Here is a 20,745-nt window from a genome sequence, read left to right on the forward strand (position 1 = left end):
CAGTGTATTAGGTGTATGCTGTTACAGAATATGTAATGAAATAATCGACTCTGAAATACGAGGTAAGTATATGTTCAGACTTTTAAATTAAGAAAAAAAATTTAATTCTCAAAAAAAAAAAAAACATTATTGACAAAAGTGGTGATGTAACTTTTGAAAATAGACACATGTTAAGTCTGAAAATATGAAAATTTTACATATTTCTGAAATATTAAGGTGTATATATATTTTTTGAAAAAAACACTCTAACATCTGAAGGTGTATTAAAGAAATAAAATCGGAAATACAAGTGCGGGAGGTGCACGTTGGGGAAAAACAAAACATAATCGGAGCCACTACAGTGATGAAGGGCGCTTAGATATCACGCAACATCGCACCACTGCACTCCCTCGTTTTTATTATTTTAATTAACAACACTTTCTTTGATTTGAGAGTTATAAAATACTATTTATTAAAAAGAAACCGAGAAGACCGCCTTAGCTGCATTCACGCCATGGACTCACTTTAACCTTCTCTCACACTCACCGCTGCCACCACCGCCTTCCACCATGGACTCCGTTCCGTTTCGCGATGGTAACATACACACCATTCTCGACTCCCGTTATCTTCACTCTCCACTGGTATTCTTCTTCCTTCCTTTTTCTTGAAATTCAAAGCCAAGCATCTCCCGGATTCCGATTATCAATCATCTGTTGCATCATGATTTGATTTCCATTTTCCTCAACGATTCTTTCCCGTGTCTGAAATACGTTCTTGTTCTCTGTAGGATGTTAATCATAGTTTGCACACTCATTCCTCGCTGATTCGGAGGCTTTCTCAAGAAAGGGAGTTAGAGGTTCGTAACGTATCTTGATTTACCGCTACGTCATATTTTAGTAGGAAATCCTTGAGATGTTGACTGTCTTCTGACTACGCTCACATATCATCCTTTTATACTCAGTATTATGTCTTTGAGAAGTCCTTGTATATTATATTCAAAGTTTTAAAAATGGTCTGTGACTGCAATTTTGGCCGCAACATCAAGGTTTTTGGGTTTATCATGACCACAACACAATCACAGTTATGGCCTCATCAGATGCGGTTGTCTGCAATTTCCCATTTTCCCGCAATCCTGATGAAACCACAATTTGAAACCTTAATTATATTATATTGATTAGACTTATTTTCAGTAGTCATGAGTTTTTTAAAAAATGCTTGCACTAGCCATAGATTTCCACTAACATTCTCTTCAAGTTTCTGCAGCTGTTTGCTTCCTTCTCTGTGCATCCCCCCTCAATACAAAAAATAAAATCTATTTATCCCAAATTTTGTTTGTTGACTTTGCTGGGCATCCTTTTGCTCATGAATTTAATAGGGCCACACTGGCTGTGTCAATGCGGTGGCTTGGAATTCCAAAGGTTCGTTACTGATATCTGGATCAGATGATCAACGGGTATGGCACATATTTTATGTCATTTGTAGTTCTGTAGTCTCATACACTAGAATGGGAGATTCTTTTTTGGAAATATATGAGAAATGAACTTTGACATATTTTAGGGTCCATGAAACTATTGAATATGTTTTTTCATATAGAATGTTCCATTATAAAATTCCCCTGTCTTCTTGATGGGCTAAAATGAAGTTTCTTTGTCCATGATTAAATGAGAGACTTTGACATCTCTGCCACTTATTGTGCTTGCTTCTAGTTCTCACACAGTTGTGATTTATTTTCAAACCAAGTAGAGAGAATGATCAAGAAGCATCAAACTACAGAGAATAATTCTTTTGTTTGTCTTACGTCTTGTTTTGCCTGATATAATTTATAATTATTGACTCATGACTAGTTTGAAAAGTTCAGTTCTAACTCTCAAAAGGTAGCAAACAGACTGATAGAGTCATGGAGCAAATGATTCCAGCCTCTCTGTTTTTGGTTTATACTAACCCTCTTAGACTGCTTTAGCAGCAGAAGGCATTGAATTGTTTTTCTGAAATTTTGCAGATCAATATTTGGAGCTATTCTGGCTGGAAACTTTTACATTCAATTGACACAGGACATACAGCAAATATATTCTGTACTAAGTTTATACCAGAAACTTCTGATGAGCTTGTAGCCTCTGGAGCTGGAGATGCTGAAGTAATTCTATGATCCTTTCAATATTTTTAGTGGGTAATACAGTTTTAATTCTCTAATTTCATTTATTTTTCATTTTGGTAGGTCCGGTTATTCAATTTGTCTCGCTTAAATGGGAGTGGATTTAGTGACAATGCCATCATTGCTCCATCTGCATATTATCAATGCCACACTCGAAGAGTCAAGAAATTGGCTGTAAGTTATGAAGAATATACTAATTTAACATAATTTCAATAACTTCACATCAATGGGATTAAAGGAAATAAAACATAATCCATGTGGGAAAAATCTGCATCATGTGAGTTTTTCATGTCTTCCATGGTCCTTTTTTGCAGGTTGAAAATGGAAACCCCAATGTAGTATGGAGTGCTAGTGAAGATGGGACTCTAAGGCAACATGATTTTCGGGAAGGCACCTCTTGTCCTCCAGCTGGATCTTCACACCAAGAGTGTCGAAATATTCTTGTAAGGGGTTTAATTCAGTTGTAGTCATTCTCATTCCTACTTATTGGTTTTGAATGCTATTGGACCGCAATTGGACCTTGTCTGGCATACGAATATAGGGAATTGGATAGAAAATTTAAAATTTCCAGCTCTTGTATGCATATAAGTGATCTGAGAAAACTGGTTTTCCTTCATTTTCTGTAATATTTGAATTTTCCAATGAAAATACCAATTGGTTTGCCGAGATTAATTCATCTGCTATATTAGGACATCTGCAATGTTGATCTGATCAATAAGATGATTCTATTCCATTAAAATAAAAACTTGCCTCAATAGATTGTTGCTAGTTATATGTCAATTACAATCTTTTCTCCATAGTTCAACAAGGTAGGTTAGAAGAGTATACTGGAACCTGCTATAAGATACTGTTGGATGTAATCATGTGCTATAATTTTCTATGCTATCCACCTCTTTTAATAACAATTTTTTCCCTTTATATTATTTATTATGCATTTCTTAGTTCTTTACACTAAATGGAAGTTGCTCTTGGACGGTGGGGGTAGAGGATCAAACTTGTAATTTGATTTTTCATGTAGCAGTGGTAAAAATTCGACATGCTCTTTTGACATTTCCTCCTGTTTTTTCAGACTATCATGGGTTACTATGATAGCTCTTTTATATCCTAAACTATAAGTGCACATGGGAAACCTATATGACTAAGGGATCTAAAGGGAATCATTAATGATGAGCAATTCTATGCTTTAGATATTGGTGTTGCATCTTTGATCTCATCTATCATTATTGTCTTAATCCTCTGGAAATTAAATGGCTTTAGTATGGAAGATAGTTAGTATGTCAACAGTCTTTCCACAATGTAGTTTTTTGAGTTTTTTTTACTGCAAGTTAGTCCGAAAGCTGGTTAACTATGATCATTGTTTTCTAAAGCTGGAATCTTTTTTTTTTCTTCACATTAATTGATTTTCATGTTTAATGCTTAATGTCAGCTTGACTTAAGAAGTGGATCTAAAAGGTCGCTTGCTGATCCTCCTAAACAAGTCCTTGCTTTAAAATCTTGTGATATTAGTTCAACTAAACCACATTTGCTTCTTGTTGGTGGGAGGTAAATATTTCTGGTGATTAATTATGTTAATTAATTCATCTTTTTATCTCAAACTGATGTTAGCCTTTCCATATCTTGAAGTGACGCCTTCGCACGCTTATATGATAGAAGGATGCTTCCGCCTCTTAGCTCATGTCAGAAAAGAATGTCTCCACCTCCTTGTGTTAATTATTTCTGTCCAATGCATCTTTCTGATCGTGTGAGTCCTTCGCTTTACTGATCTATGATTATCAACTTTGGAAGTGTTTGAATTGCAGACATTTGTTCAATCCGTTAAGTGTTGAAAATGTTACAAGTCCTTTTTTGGGGGGTAAAAGAATTCTTTTAGAGAAGGGATACAATGCAGTAGGATGAAAAAACCCTAAAACAAAACAAAAAAAAAATAACAAAGGAAAGTTGGATATGTTGGCAAGCTTTGCTTATTGTTTATTTTTTATTTATTTCTTCTGGATTCTGTATAATTTGATTTCTTTTGGGAGGGTATATCACCATTTTTGCTTGTATTTCTTTCTTTCTCATCTCTGATAAAGCTTTTCTTTTATGTAAAACAAAAATCCATATCTTCTTGTTAACTTATATTCTCTACCTTTTCTTTTGGGAGTGTGATCGTAATGGAGGGCTGGGAATCTTATTTTTTCTAGAATTTTCTCACCTGTTCTGAAAAAGGGAAACAGTCAGAGAATTTTTTGTTTCTTTCCATTTATGAATTGTAGTATGGCACTTGTCTGAAATGTTGGGTGTCTGTGCATGCTATTATAGGTATAAATAATATTGTTGATAAGCTATGTGTTGGTGGTTGCCTGGTTGGTATATCAAATATTGGAAGTTTACTTTCAATGATATTGGTTTGAAATGTGAAATACCCTTGTTTCATGAGTGTTAAGGAATGCAATATTTGCAGAGTTGGGAAATCTATTCCATTCTAGAGGGGTAAGTGGGATTGTTGCTGTGTTGAATTCCTCCTACTTACCTATTGGGTATCCTCATCATAAATCTAAATAGTGGTATTTTACATTCTCAATTTGTCTCTTCTTCTGTTGACACACCAACATCCACTGTTGGCATTTTTAGGTCTCTGGAGATGGTGGCAATCATGGCTATAGTCATGTCTAGTGAAAGAAATGACAGCTGTGGCTGTGGTGGTGGCAGTGGTTTCTTGGTATATTATGTTGTTAATTTTATACAACTGATTTTGGGGAAAGAAGTCAAGACACATAAGAGTTTGCAGACATTAATGATTAAACAATGCTGGGTCAGAAAAATCATTAGTAATTCCTATCCTAGAATGCCTAAACTAAAGTCTAAAATCAAGTAGTTTGTAATGATAATTTTTCATTCTACTTACCTAATGTCCTACATGCTCTAGGTTTTATCCTATTTGCTCACCCATTTTCCTTCTTTGGTACATGGTGTGTTATGGACGCATAATTCTTTTTGACACTTCAAGCCAAATGTTCTTGCTCTCAAAGCGTATCTCTTTTTTTTTTCAGGGACATCCAAGCTTGCACTTAACTCATGTTACATTCAGTCCTGATGGGCACGAGGTTCTCCTCAGCTATAGTGGAGAGCACGTTTACTTGATGAATGTAAATCATGGTAAAGCATATCACACTGAATCTTGTTTTCTTTTTTTATTTATTTGCCACTAGTTGTATAATGTAATGTCATTTTTTGTTTGTTCAAGGTATGGGTAAAATTTTCAAGAATAGTATAATGTAATGTACTTTTATTTGTTCAACTTATTTGTGACTATTGGGTAAATTATAGAATTTCTTTAATTACCCAACAGTTTAATTTATTCATGACAGGAAGAGGAATACATTTTTTTTTGCATGGTGTCATCTTATTTGGTTATGCTATGCTTGTTATTAGTGTAATCTTTAAGTCACATTGTGAGAGACATAAGAAGAGAGATGTAGTGTGTTGTTTTATAAAATATTAGTTAGAAGATATTGAAACTCTAAATAATGCAATAAAGCTTGAATGGTGAATTTCCTTCTTTTTTTTTAAAAAAAAGTTAGTGTTTTGAACTGGGTTGTCAAGAGGCCAGTTCATGATGTGTTTCACTCTAATGCCTTCTGTGATGTGCATCTACATGTTAATCCTGTTTATGTTCAAACTCTTTCTTTAGCTTTTTCAACTGGAGGTCACCATGCATTTTTTTCGCAACCCTTAGTTGAAGTTTCTATCATATCATTTTGATTCCTTTTATATCATTAAGGGGAGATCCAGTTCCTAAAATAATTCTTTTAAAAGCAGTATTTATTTCATTTGCTGACAGATTTTCTTCAATGATCTGTCAAAGTTATTTTCTAGGTTGAGTACGGTGTGGATTTGAATGTTCTCAAAGATCTATTTGTAACGGTTTAACTGCAGTAACTTCTATTCTGTTAGTTTCTGGTTACTGTGTTTATGTAGATTGTAAAAGTTTAGACTGTACTTGCATTATGCAGCTGGAGTGAAGGAGATGCAATATACTTCAGGAGATGAATCAAAGCTGATGACATACTCTCCGACAATTAATGGGTCAGAGATGCAGCCTTGTGTATCTAATGTCTTCCCAAATAGATTTCCTATTAAAAAGAACATTGCTGCAAAGGTATGTATTTATATTTGGTGTAACTAAGACATGTAACTTCAGTTTTGCATAATGTTTTGTTGACTAATTGGGTTTTACAGCTTGACAAGTGCAGGAAACAAATAAAATATGCTAAGAAATCGTTGGACAATGGGATACCCTATTATGGAATTGATGCATGTAATGAGGTTTTGAATGGCTATAGCCATATTATTGGGCCTGCACTGAAACATGAATGCTTGTGTACTCGTGCTGCACTATTGGTCAAGGTTCTTATTACAACTAAGCTGGGTCTTAGCATTTTGCTTTCCTTTCAGTTTAGTTTATATGTATGTATGTATGTATAATATTTGCTTGATGAGACATGTTTTGAAATTTCCCACTCTTATCCAGAGGAAGTGGAAAAACGATGCTCATATGGCTATAAGAGACTGCTATGCTGCTAGGATAATTGATAATTCCTCTTACAAAGCACTATACTATATGTCAGAAGCATTGTCACAGGTAACTTTGTTGTTTGAACTGCATTTTAAAATGTGTTCAGTTTGCAATAATGTGTTATGGTAGTTTCTGAGACTCATTAAGCCTCATTCAAAACAGGACAAATTATTAGAATTCGTATAATATTTTGTTTGTTAGAAGAAGAAACAAAAGCTTCATATAAGAGAAGTGCACTCATATGGATGAAGTTGATAGTGAAAAGATTTTTTAAGCTTGTGTATCTTGTTTTTTATGTTTTGTATAAGAATCTGCATTTGTGTTTGGGTTGCATAGATGTACTGTAGTAGTGAGAATGGAAGAGTGAATAGAATTGAAGTAGAAGCACTAGTGAATGATATTGATTCTTATTACTGTCTTGTATATGCAAGTTATTTTAGGGTGTTAGGGTGGGAACGGGATATAGAACTTGGACATTGAAAGAGGGGCTATTCAAGTTGGAAACATCTTAAATCCATAAAATTCCCATGCAAGCCAGGATTATTGGTGCGAAACATGATAGTTCGATGCATTAAAATTTTCTGTAGATTAGAAATGCCAACTAAAGCACCAAGAGACAAGATCATAGTATACAAGTGTTTACTGTAATGCTGTTTTCTTGACCTGGACTTGGCTTAGACATTTTGAGAAACATTTCTCAATCCATCTAAACCAATGGTCAAGCAATATTAGCCAAGGTTTTCTTATGTAATGGGTGTTACAATTAGAACAAAATACATGTTCTCCTAATATCTAGAATACCTCAGTTTTGGTGTCTAGATATGAGGATGTATATCCCTATGTACTAGTACCTCTGGTAATTTTTGATCATTTATATATAATATATTTAGTTTTGCTGATAAAAAAAAATAAAATCATAGGTACAAGATAATTAAGGAAATAGAGGAAACAGAAATCCCTATATATATGTACAGATATACCTAATTTCCCTATTTCAGTCATATCACAATCATATCATATCATATATTTGAGATTTCCCCTCAAGCTGGAGCATATATGTCATATGCACCAAGCTTGTTACAAATATAATCAATGTGAGACTGCTTGAGATATTTGGTGAACACATCCACCAGTTGGTCACTAAAGCAAGTCGGTGGTGATTTCTCCTAAGAGTATTTTCTCTCTCACGAGATGACAATCTATCTTTATGTGTTTAGTCCATTCATGGAAAACTGGATTGGATGCAATGTGAAGAGCTCCTTGATTATCACAAATAAGCTTAGTGCCCTGGGTGTCTCCAAATTGGAGCTGCTGGAGAAGTTGTCGTAGCCATGTAATTTCACTTTCAGCTGCTTCCATGGCATGTATTTAGCTTCAGCACTGAATCTAGCAATTGTATTTTCCTTCTTGCTTCTCCATGAAATCAAGTACCTCCAACAAGAACACAATAGCTAGAAGTAGATCTTCTGTCCAATGGTGATCTTGCCCAATCAGCATCAGAGTAACAAACAATTTTAGAATTGCCTCTTTCTTCATATAATAGTGCGTGGCCCGGTGCATTCTTAATATATCGAAGGATGCTTGACAGCATGCCAATGACTATCACAAGGTGCATTGAGGGAATTGGCTTACCACACTCACAACAAATGCAATGTTTGGCCTGGTGATAGTGAGGTGATTGAAGAGTCTACGATATCTTTCCAGGTCTTTCAATGGTCCCCCCCTAACCTGGAAGAAGCTTGAGGATCCATAGGTCACATGGATGACAGTCAAGCATATCAATCTTGGTGAGAATGTCTAGAGCATAATTCCTTTGGGAAATGACAATACCGAAGTGGATTGAGCAACTTCGATGCCCAAGAAATGTTTTAGCGGACCAAGATCCTTCACCTAAAATTGACTCTAAAGGTGATATTGGAGTCGACGGATACCATCAAAGTCATCACCAGTAATGACAATATTATCAACATAGACCACCAAATAAATGCACATGTCAGATAAAGAATGAAGGAAAACAGAGTGGTCAGCTTCACAGCAGGTCATATCAAACTGAATTAAGATCGAGCTAAAACAGCCAAACAAGACAAAGGGAGATTGCTTCAGGCCCTAGAGGGAGTGTCGACAGCAACAAACAAGATGAGATCCTTTAGAAGCAGTAAAACCTGGGGGGTTGATCCATGTAAACCTCTTCCCTACCAACTCACCATGTAGGAAGGCATTTTTAATATCGAACTGGTGAAGCGGCCAATGGCGAATAGCAGCCATAACAAGAAATAGACGAACAAAAGTAATCTTGGCTACAGGGGAAAAAGTATCCCTATAATCAAGGCCAAAGATTTGAGTATAGCCCTTAGCCACCAAATGGGCTTTGAACCGATCAATACTACCATCTGGTGCAACCTTCACTATATACACCCAACGATAACCAACAATAGTCTTTTCTGGAGACAAAGGAACCAACTCCCATGTGCCATTGGTTTATAAAGCAAGCATTTCATCCAACATTGCCTGCTGTTGGCGTGGATCAACCATAGTTTCCCCTTTAGACTTAGGAATAGACACAAAATCCAAAGAGGAGATAAAAGAGAAATAGGAAGGAGATAATCAGTGGCATTGAAGCGTACAAGCATATAAAGGGTTAGAATTGCGAGTGGGCCGAATATCTTTGCTTAGAGCAATGGAAAGTTCAGGTGCAAAGGCGTTGTTGGAGGGTGGGTTGGAGCAGAAGATGATGTTGGGGGATCAATATGTGGAATCATCGGTGGATGCTGCAACCCTTGCTAATAAACAATAAATGGTGGTGGATCAATGACAACAGGCGGAATGGGAACAACAGGTTGATCAGCCAGTGGTGCATGACTGACAACGGTCTCAGAGAAGAATGGAGTAGACTCAAAGAAAGTGACATCAGCAAAAACCAGATACCGTTGAAGTTGTGGACAGTAGCAATGATATCCTTTCTGTATACAAGAGTAATCGAGAAAAACACACTTAAGAGACTTAGCAACGAGTTTATCTTTACCTGGGAAAAGATCATAGACAAAACATATACAACCAAGACATGAAGAGGATCCAAGTAGAGATTTTGTTGCAGGTACAAAATAGAGTACCGAGTTTGACTGCTGAGGATGGACGATGGCATGCGATTCATCAAGTAACATGCAATAAGAAGCGTATCACCCCAGAAGCGAAGAAGGATATTATAGTGAAGGAGAAGGGTACGAGTTATTTCAACTAGGTGATGGTTTTTCCGTTTTGCAACACCATTTTGTTGTGGTGTGTGAGCAAAAGAAGTTTGATGTAGAATTCCCTGCCATGTTAGAAATGAAATTGGAAAGACAAATATTCTCTAGCAATATCAGTGTAAAATTTTTATGGACGCCCCAAATTGATTAGTTATTTAATGTGAAAAACTTTGAAAGACGAAGAAGACATCAGAACGATTTTTCATTAAGATGACCTAAGAACAACGAGAAAAATCATCAATGAACGTAACAAAATAGTTACATCCTAGAGTGGAACATACTCGACTAGGCCCCTAAATATTATAGAGTGGACTAGAGCAAATGGTGACACGACACTTTTATTGACTCGACAATTATACGAATGACGAACATGTTTTCCTAACTAACATAACTCACATTGCAACGACCTAAGTGTAGAGAGAATGGGAACTAAAAGATGTAACTACTCCAAGCTGGGATGATTGAGGCGCGATCAGCAGAAGTAGTGGATACACAGGCAACCGATAGTGAAAGATGATACAATCCCCCAGAATCATGTCCTACTCCAGTCGTCCGTCTGTACGATGATCCTGTACAAGGACAAAATTATTAACAAACAAGACAAAATTTAAGAGACCGAGTGAGTTTGCTAATGGAAATCAAATTGGACTCCTGCCTGGAGTAACTGAAGAGAAAGTTGCTTACTCACCAGACTACCGGTGCCGGAGAGTTGACAAGATGCCTGACTTCGATAGAGCTTAACCAACCATTATCTAGAGGAGGTGTGGAGAGAACTGTCTGATAGGAAGAGATAGAGATAGGTATTAGCAATTTTGTAGCTAGGACAACTAGGAACAAACAAGACAAAATTCAAAGGGAGGTTAGGAAGTGGATGGGTTTGACCAATACCACGAACTTTAATTTGAGAGCCATCCACGAGAGTAACAGAAGGCAAAGAATCAAATAACAACAACTGAGAGAAAAATGATTGGTTACCGGTCATATGATTAGAGGTACCGGATTCAAGTATCCAAGGTCCTAAAGAGGATAATTGAGAGACAAAGGCTACTGGATTACCAGACTAAGCCAAGGAGGCAGATTGGTGGGCTGCCTCGAAACTGAAGGAAATCATGATACTCAGTAGCCAAGATAATGACATCCTAAGAGGGGCAAGATCAATGACTTGGGCAACGTTTGCCAATCTCGATTGGTCTTGGGCTTTGTTGCAGCAATCGGCTTCAATATCCAAAAATTTAGCAATAATTGCAACAACGATTCTTCCAACCACGGCCTCGGCTATGTCCTCCACCATGAGATGAGTGTGAGACAAGGGTGGAGAATCCGCAGAAGAGGCAGGGGTAGCGGAATGACCAAAAACATGCGAATAGTGGTTATCACACTGTAGAGACCATGAACATTGTTGGAGTAGACTTTGGCTTTGCTCCAAACCTCATAACACATGTCAAATGCCTGGTACGAAGGTCGGAGATTAGAGCAATAGAGAACCAAAGAACACTGCACAAAGAGGCGTCGATTTTCCGCCAACTAGCTCGATGCTTTTCGGGAATGTCTGTAGCCTTAGTGGTCAAGTGGTTGGCATGTTCTTGACTGCAAAACGAAAGCAGGACAGTGGCCGCCCAAGTAGTATAATTGACAAATCTGGCTAATTTCTCACAAGGAATAAGTGGGACAGTGGTAAACGTTGTGGCTGGGATGCTGTTCGAAGTACCCAAAGAGGCATTCAAAAATAAAAATATAGCCAAACAAAGGACTGGTGTGGGTTGCTGCAGATGGTCTTGCCAGCGAGTCGGTGTCGCGTGCCGGCAAAGGAGGATGCGCGCGAACTTCATGCACTAGAGAAGAAGCACATGGGAACGCGTGTGGCGGCACAGCGATGGAGGTTTTGGTCACCGGGGAGGGGTGACAGTGGTTGGAGGTCGTGCGCTGGAGAAGGGGCCACTGGTTGCTGCCAAACAGTGGCTGAAGGTGCGGGCACTATTCACCGCGAAGCTGCGCACCAAGCGGAAGTGAAAGGGATCAAAAAACAAACCCTAATCTACAGAAGAGAAACTAAAGAGTAGGTTGGAACCTATTTGTTTGAATTTTTGACAAATCAGTTATCAATATCTATGAATTTTTGTTTTGACTTTTGACTGGAGGGACTTGTATGGATCTTTTTGACTTCATTTTGATGCTATTTGTTTGTGTCAAGCATACCCTTTGATAGGAGAACCTGCTATTAGTTTTAAAACCCATTATATTAATGTTATTTTGTTGCAGTTGGGTAGACATGAAGATGCTTTGGAGTTTGCTGTTGCTTCCCATTCTTTGGCCCCATCCAAATCTGAAGTTGCAGAAAGAGTAGCGAATGTGAAGAGGGACATTGCTTTAGGTATGGATAAGATGGCTTTCATGGCTGGATTTAGTTATAAGGATGTCTATATTGAATTGCTGCATTTCTATTTCTACATGTATGTGCAAATTCGTCAATAATTATTCTTCTACTTATGTTGAGGAAATTTGTGAGTGGCCCTTGTTTCCTAAAGAAGTTTGTGCCCCATTGAGCTCACTGAAACATGCTTTACTTTTCTCTTACGTAGACTAATGATATTAAAGTATTTAATAGTTACTGTATTGTCATAACTGCCAAAATTTGATACAGAAAAATCAATCTAATTTCCAAATATTGCTGTTTATGATTGGGAAATTATGCACTATTTTTTTTACCATTTTATGTTAGATCTAACTGGTTTATTTAACAGCTGAAGCTGAAAAAAATAGTCAGACCAATGATGGGGCATCAAGGTTTGATAGTAGGGGTGGAAGAATATTATCATTAAGCGACATACTCTATTGTCCTGAGTCTAATAGTGATGATCCACATGATGGTTCAAGATCAGAGAGGGATGATTCTGATTACGATGACGAATTGGAGTTGGACTTTGAAACATCAATATCTGGTGATGAGGGACATGATCTTGAATCAAATATTCTTCATGGAAATTTAAATCTTAGAATTCATGGGAGAGGTGACTCCAGAGACAATGCTGATGCAAGTGGCTCATGTGAATCACCTTCATCATCGTCACAGAACAGTAGAACTTCTTATCAGGTACATATTACTATTTCAACTTTTTATTATTGTCGATGCCTTCTAAATTATTTCCTGGGTTAAGGGCTTCATTTGATGTTTGTTTATCTTCCTCTCCATTGGTTCCAATGCATAATCCTAAAATTTAATTATTAGTATTATGTTGGAAGGGTGCAACAACCTTCAGATTTGAAGTGTTTTAGAAGATTTTGATACAGGTTTTATTTGTAAGCCCATTTAATTGCTTAATGTTGGTGCCTTCATGCTTTGGTGATGCAACGTTTATTGAGAAACTTATTAAACTAATGTTAAATTACTTACACATTTTGGATCATTTTTGCTCTATTGTTAATATTGCAGCCTGAACCAGCTGTTGATATGAAACAGAGATTTGTTGGCCACTGCAATATTGGGACTGACATAAAACAAGCCAGTTTTCTTGGTCAAAGAGGTATGCTATTTCTTATGTGATTTTCTAAATTAGAATTGGTTGTGAACAATGAGTCTTTTTCATATATCAAACTAATATAGTAAAACCAATGGTTCAGGTGTTGTATGCATAGCCACCAGGGAAATATAATTACGTTGTATTTTTTTGGCATGTGGGTGTTTTTTTAATTTTATCATAATGAATGCCTCCTTTTTATTATTCAACCTTCAGTAGGTAAGTGGTGAGTTTTTGAGTTGACAGTTGGTCTACCATAGTTGCTAATTTGTTCAAGATTGTTGCTCTTGTTTATTTGTAGGTGAATATGTTGCTAGTGGAAGTGATGATGGCAGATGGTTTATTTGGGAAAAGTGTACGGGCAGACTAATAAAAATGCTGAGTGGTGATGAATCTGGTAATCATTGGTTTCCTCAAGGTTTTCGGGTTTAGAAGTCTCCTCTTGTATGGTTGTCTGACGCAATTATTTTCTTCTTGATAAAGTTGTAAATTGTGTACAATGCCATCCATTTGATTTTGTTGTTGCAACCAGTGGGATTGATAGCACAATAAAGGTGGGTATGATGACTCTATGATGTGTAGTATCTTTTGAATTGAATAAAAACTTCAATCTCTGAAGCTTTCTGGTGGTGCATTATTCTAGATCTGGACTCCAACTGCTCCTGTTCCATCTTCTGTAGCTGGTGGTTCAGCAGGACCAGAAACTGGTGATGTGTTGGTTGCTATGGAGAGCAATCAACAAAAACTATCCCGTAGCCATAATTCTATCTTGTAAGGATTATTAGACCTTTTTTAATATTGAAAATGAAATTGTGCAGTTTGGTTATTGTTCAGGTAGTTTATTATAACCACAATGTCTTGCAACCTGTCTACAAATAAATTCGATGGTGTCTATGAGCTTTGGCTTATATTTCAGTCTGTCATTCTGTTCTTAATGTTGCACGTCATAATCATCATCACCTCCAACTTTAGAGATTGCTCTGCTTCTTGACTTAATCCTAATATTATGAAGTAGGCTGCATTTCTCATCTTGTAGGTGAGCTCAGGTGATACGTGTCAGGCAATTAACCAGGAGGGTTGGAGTTAATGTCTTCCATGTTTAGTTGTCATTATTCATGAATTGAGCATGATATTTTGATACATTCTTACTTTTCTATTTCTGTGCTACATTGATATGTTCAACCATTTAGATATATTATGACTTAAGTGATTTTTTTTCTGCAGGCCCTTATTGGAATCATTTAGGAGGCAGGATTTTCCTGAAGGGTCGTTACGCTTGCATCCATTTGAATGTGCTCAAAGCTAAAGGTTTGCTAATTGTCTTCTGGTGGTAAGTCTTATGTTCTTTTCTCTCTCTTGTAAGTTAATATTCAGCTCTTCCTTTACAAGTCTTTGTCTAGATAAATTTCTCCATAAATACTTATGGAAAAAAAAAGGTAAAAATAAATTAAATTGCACCTGCAAGTTAAAATCAACTTGTATACATTTTATTTTTGTTGAAGTTTTCTCATCTAACTACTCCAAAAGTTAAGATGCGTAAATTGATTTTAACTAACGAAAGAAGTTTGATTTATTTTGCCTTTTTCTCTCTTTTAATAAGTGTTAATTTAGTAGTTTATACTTTATTCAAATTGTGTACCTAAATCCTAAATATCTAATTAGTAAGCTTTGAGAGTTTATTGATCTTTGAATAAAAGAGCCTCAGTTTTTGGTGTTAGTAATGTTTCAAAACCAATCCAATGAGACCATTGGTAGTGTTTTGAATGGTTCAATTGGCTAACTTGATGGTTCATCCAAGGACAAACCAAACAACATAAAAAGATACCAAAAATTGCAGATCTTGAATTTTCATTTCTGTTATATTGCTAACTCATCTCATGTAATATTAAACTTGTATTTCATAAACCTTGTCTTACAAGTTAACACTAAACCGGAAATCCTTTGATCCAAAAACATCAAAATGTTTTTTAAAATAGTCAGTTTTTAAAGCACCACTTTGGAATCTAAGAATCGGCTTGCGTAGTTGCTGAAGCTTTCACATCTGGCTGATTTCAAGATGTTTATAGAACACGCTTTTATTTTTCTTTATGAATTGGCCAAATGTCGAACGGGTTTTCTATCCTTTCTAGGACATGCACCCATGTCTTCGGGCCTTATATGGAACCACCGTGCTTGTGCGTTTGTATCTGACTGGAATTATGAGAGTTAGCTTTATCCTTTGTACCATTGTAGGGTGCTCTATTCGGTTGTGCATATGAATCTGGACTGATTAGTGATGACATTGATGGGGAGGAGCCACTATCGATGGGTATGAGGTATATGAGCTTTTTCACTATGGAAGGCATTGGGACGCGCAGAATAATTTGGAGCGGTGAAAATAAAATCCTGGGTGTTATCCTGGATTTCTTTCCAGGATTGATGATTAAAAAAAAAAAAAAGTTGTACAAATTTACTGGTTGCTAATATAATGTGTATAGTAAAAGGTGGTCTCTGAATTAAAAATACATTTTATTAGATTTAATCTTTGTGTAGTAAATGATCTCGAGAAATCCTGTTAGTTTGAACACGGATATTATAGTAGTACTTAACATTTTAAAATAAATAAATGGTAAATAGTTTAATAACTGCAATAATTTTATTATCTTTAGACTTAAAGTATGATTTTGGTTCTTATAATATACTGTTTTATTTATTTATTTTTGTCTTTTATAAAAAAATGTTTTTAAGATTTTTGTTTTAGTATGTTACTAGTATTTTGTGTTGGTTCTTTATAACATTTTTCTAGTTCTTGTAATAATCTAAATCATTTGCTTTTAGTCTCAATCAAATGGTTTTCAAAGATATACTAATTCGAAATGAATAAGATATTATAAGAATTAAAACAGAAGAATAATCCCTCAACCAAAATAAATATAAGAAATTTTATTAAAAGATCTTTTTGGAGAAAAAAAGATACGGACTAACACAAAAAAAAAAACAGTATATATAAGTATTTTTTATTTGAAAACATTTAAGCCTTTTTTATTATTTAAAATATGTATTTTTTATTTGGAACAAAATTAGAATAAAAAATTTTAAAATTTAAATTATAGTTTAATATTTGTCTTTAGTGTGTCATCACTTATTTTGGAGTGACCTGTACATAAGGTTTTATCGTGTTGAAAAATATTTTCTATAGATCTATTTTCTTTTCATCCTATTTTCTATTATTTATTACATCTTTATGTCAACGGAGTATTACATCTTTATTTATCACTTCTCTTTCCACTTTTTCTCTTTTCTGTTTTATTTTTTCTTTATTTCACCTTGATAAAGAATGGTGTTAGATATACGTGCTGTCCGTGATGTATGTTTTTGGATACCTGCCATATTTTTCAAAATCATTATCACGGCGACTTGCAAAATTAGTGTATGAGGAATTTTCAGAGTATTATATTTTTAACGAATTTAATCACATTCCACAAGAAAGCCGGTAGAAGTAAAATTTTGAGAACACTCACCTACATTACACCTACACCTACCTACGCACATGGACTGTAAATCCTTTAGAACAAGGTAAAAAAAAAAAAGTAACAAAGCAGAGGGAAAAAAGCAAAAAAAAAAAAAAAGTGAAAAAAATAAGATCGAAAAAAAAAGGAGAAAAAATGAAAACAAATGTGGAGCCGCAATGCATGATAGAATACTAGGTGGTGAGAGCTGGACAATTTTATTATACTTTAGATTAAAAAATTATTTGAAATAATTATAATATTTGATTGATTCAAATTATCTTATTTTAGTAAATGTTAATTAAAATGATTGTTATGATTAATTTATGATAATGTTGAAATTATAGCTGTTAAAAATGATTATTTAAAATGATTCTAATAATTTCACGTAGAAAGATCTGCACTGATAAAATTATCTTATGTATCATACAATAAAATTAATATTTGTTGCTGAATAAATATGTAAAAAGTGAAATAATTTCTTAAATAATGATGTAATAAATTTTAACTCATTATGTAATTATTAGTGAATTGAAATGTTTTAGAAAATTGATATTTGGTACGGAAACTATATATTTTTTAGATTCTTAATTAATATTTGTTTTAGAAAATAATAACCGTCATAGCTGCTTTCGTGCTAGTGTACTCCGTACAAAATAGTATTGCTCAATGTTTTAAGTTGATTTAGCTGAGTTATTTATTTTCACAAAAAAAACTAAATTATTTATGTTTAAAAGCTAGCTGTTTGATTAGAATTAAATAAGTTAAACTTAATGTGAATATTTTTATTACTTAAAAATTGTTTAAATGACTCGAAATTATAAAACATGTCATATAGTAATGGTGGATAAGATACTTTGTAATTTGTATGGAATTTATAGTTGGCCTTTAAATAATTTAAATTAAATTATTATGATATGTTTATTTAGATAATTTAATTGAAATATACTGATAGTATGAATAATTTTATATTATCATGTTATCACGAATTATGATACAATTAAAACTTGTAGATATTTATATATAATCAATATTTTAAAATATATATTTATAAAAAAAATTAATTGATTGATAATATAAAAAATATGGATAATGTACCAAAATTAATAATATATACTAATATTATTAGTTAGATATTTTAGGAAATAGTATTCATTGTTTTATTAGTTTTGTGCTTACCACTTTTATAGAAAGGATTAAAATACTCACCAACAATGCATTTGTCAAATAGAATTGAGAATGGGAATGAAAAAAATATCTGCATTTGTGGATATTCACGGATAGAAGTCTAAACGAAAAATAGATAAGTATTTAAATGGCTATCTACGAATAATTTAAAATAGATATATTCACAATTCACTACTCACTAAAATAGATATATTCACAATTCACTAGTCACTAAAATAGATATGTTCTTACTTTTATTTGTAGACTTTTATTTTTCCATCCTCTTAAGGTATATCTTTTATATAGGTTCTATATAAGTTCGAAGCAATAGGTTGTGTATGGAATAAAGAAAAAAATAATAATATTGAAGATAACTTTTGTATTTTTTTTATTTTGAACCCAGATCTTTTATAGTCTATTTTAATTTTAAAATTTATCTTTTATTTTCATTCTTTAAACGAAAAACAAGCCTAACATAAACAATACAAACACCTCTCGGCAATCATTTATTTATTTTTAATTACTTATTACTTTTCTATTAGAAGCGGAATTATGGGTTTGAATCAACACACGATCGAGAACAATGATTATCAAATACATACAATCAATAGAACATTATTTCTCGAATAATAATGATGACCACTTCACGCATACTAGGGTATTATTACTGCTTATAATATCTCCAAAAGTATCAACCCATTGAGGATATTACGATCCCATTATGAACTTGAAAGTATTTGAACATTATTTCGCATTTTTACATGTTTCCATCGTGGTGGGCTTTGGTAGAGCAAAAGTCAAAAGTTGATTATCCCGTATTTGAAAATGATTACCAATATTTGACATGTTTTAATTTTTACAGATAATTTCAAACGGGATTAGGTCAGAGGTTGTATTATAAGAGTATTTTTTAATGAAATTTTTTTAAGTGGATTTCTTAAATTATTTTTTGATGTTTTCACGATGTTATGATGATATAAGAAATTCACGTACAATTTTATTTTAATGATAAAAAATTTAAAAAATTCACATTTTTATATTTTTATTTAATTATGGTGTTATTATGTGTCAAATAAATATTATTTTTTATTATTAAAAAATATTTTCTTGTATAAAATATAAATCTTATTTTTAAAAATTATCTTTACCACATATATTTACTTCAATAAAAAAACTGTAAAAAATAAATTTTTTTCACTTAAAGAATCTTTTTAGAAAAAAACTCTCATACTCTAAATAGCTTGATAATCATGGTATCCTTTCCTTTACTTTACTCTTTCATGTCATGATGTATTATGTAGATATTTTTCTAGAATTAAAATCTACTCCCACTGACGAGCATTGTGTCAAAATGCTAGGCTGCTTCAATAGAATTCTTGCACCCAACCTACTTGTGTTTGATGGGTCACAATCATGTCTTGGATGGGAGAGCAAAAGTCCAACCCTCTTCAGTTTAATCTTTTAAAGATCCGAACGTTGATTTTCGTTTGGTTTAAATTGGGACATGATCAATTTTGAAATAATTGGTAGCTTGAGCATAGGTAGCTATGTAGTTGTATGAGCTCAGCTATGAACTAGATCAATGTTAACATAATAGTCACCTAATGATATTATAAATTCACACAAGGTTGAGTTAGAAATATATATCTTCACCATTTAACTCTGGACTTAGGTTAATTAAAGTCATTTTATATGTGTTGTTAGTCTAAATTCTGAGAACGTATCAAATTAACCCTTTAAAAGAATTAGTTTTTAATAACTCCCAACTAAGAGATATCATGAGCTTTTTTTTTTTTTTATAGAAAAATCTAACTTCTTAGAGCTTTACACGAGTAGTATGCAGTATTTGGTTTAATGTTTCTAATTATAAAAGTTAATTTTAAGTTCAAATTAAAATTGTTTTATAATTTTTAAATTAAATTTTTGGATGGTGTATTAAAATTTAGAATAAATAAGAGAAATAGAAGATCTTAAAATTAAGCTTATGTTTAGATGATCATTTGCACCTTGTCAAAATTACTTTTAACTTAAACGTAACAAAGAATTTTCTTCTATTAACATATTTTAAGAACAAATTACAATTACAGTAACTTTTCCTAATGTAATTTGTTGTATTTTTAATTCAATTCTCAAAAATGATTACTCAAACAATCTATAAATCATTGAAAAGTTTTTCAAGTATTTTCTTCATAATTTTTTTTTTTTTTGTAGAATTATGTTTTGTTCAACTTTCTCTCTTAAAAAAAAGAAGTTTAAAATAGTTTAAATTAAATGCTATTTTAAGTTAGATGTGTAGAAAAATAATTTTATAAAAGGTAAAACAAAATACTGTAGCATATATAATATAAAAGCAAGATAAAAAATAATATTCTTGACCAAAAAGAGAAGTAACATGAATAACCAAAATCAATATTAGAAGTTAGAGTATCAATTTCAATTGTGACCCCATATGCAAGATAACTAGAGAAGGCAAAGAGAATCATTTAGCATTTGAAATGATTTAGAGAAGTCGAAGGTGATTTTGAACATCTCTCACAAAGAGACACTTGATCGTCAACAAAAGCTGGAGAAAGCTCCACATCGATCTCTCACTTCCTAAAATTACAAATAAAAGCAACCAACAGATTCTCATCCCACGTTT

The 20,745-nt window shown here is 33.6% G+C and overlaps 1 protein-coding gene across 1 annotated transcript; it reads left to right on the forward strand.

The window, feature by feature from the left end:
- The first annotated feature begins 296 nt into the window (after nt 1-296).
- On the forward strand, nt 297-16,073 carry LOC100820036 (protein ALTERED SEED GERMINATION 2). The gene is made up of 20 exons (XM_003526490.5): nt 297-620; nt 767-835; nt 1,355-1,432; nt 1,979-2,113; nt 2,195-2,305; nt 2,446-2,574; nt 3,558-3,673; nt 3,755-3,872; nt 5,164-5,269; nt 6,127-6,272; nt 6,353-6,520; nt 6,645-6,755; nt 12,194-12,305; nt 12,676-13,025; nt 13,365-13,455; nt 13,751-13,846; nt 13,933-14,003; nt 14,093-14,220; nt 14,674-14,779; nt 15,682-16,073. Exons 1-19 carry the CDS (start codon nt 549-551, stop codon nt 14,753-14,755), a joined length of 2,289 nt encoding a protein of 762 aa, XP_003526538.1. The 5' UTR covers nt 297-548; the 3' UTR covers nt 14,756-14,779; nt 15,682-16,073.
- Nucleotides 16,074-20,745: the final 4,672 nt, after the last annotated feature.

This window comes from Glycine max, chromosome 6 (genome assembly GCF_000004515.6).
Source record: "Glycine max cultivar Williams 82 chromosome 6, Glycine_max_v4.0, whole genome shotgun sequence".
Lineage (NCBI taxonomy): Eukaryota > Viridiplantae > Streptophyta > Magnoliopsida > Fabales > Fabaceae > Glycine > Glycine max.

Coding starts and splice junctions, on each gene's coding strand:
- LOC100820036 (XM_003526490.5), top strand. CDS start 549: ATGGACTCCGTTCCGTTTCGCGATGGTAACATACACACCATTCTCGAC. Junction 836..1,354: donor CTCAAGAAAGGGAGTTAGAG/GTTCGTAACGTA, acceptor TGAATTTAATAG/GGCCACACTGGCTGTGTCAA. Junction 5,270..6,126: donor CTTGATGAATGTAAATCATG/GTAAAGCATATC, acceptor TGCATTATGCAG/CTGGAGTGAAGGAGATGCAA.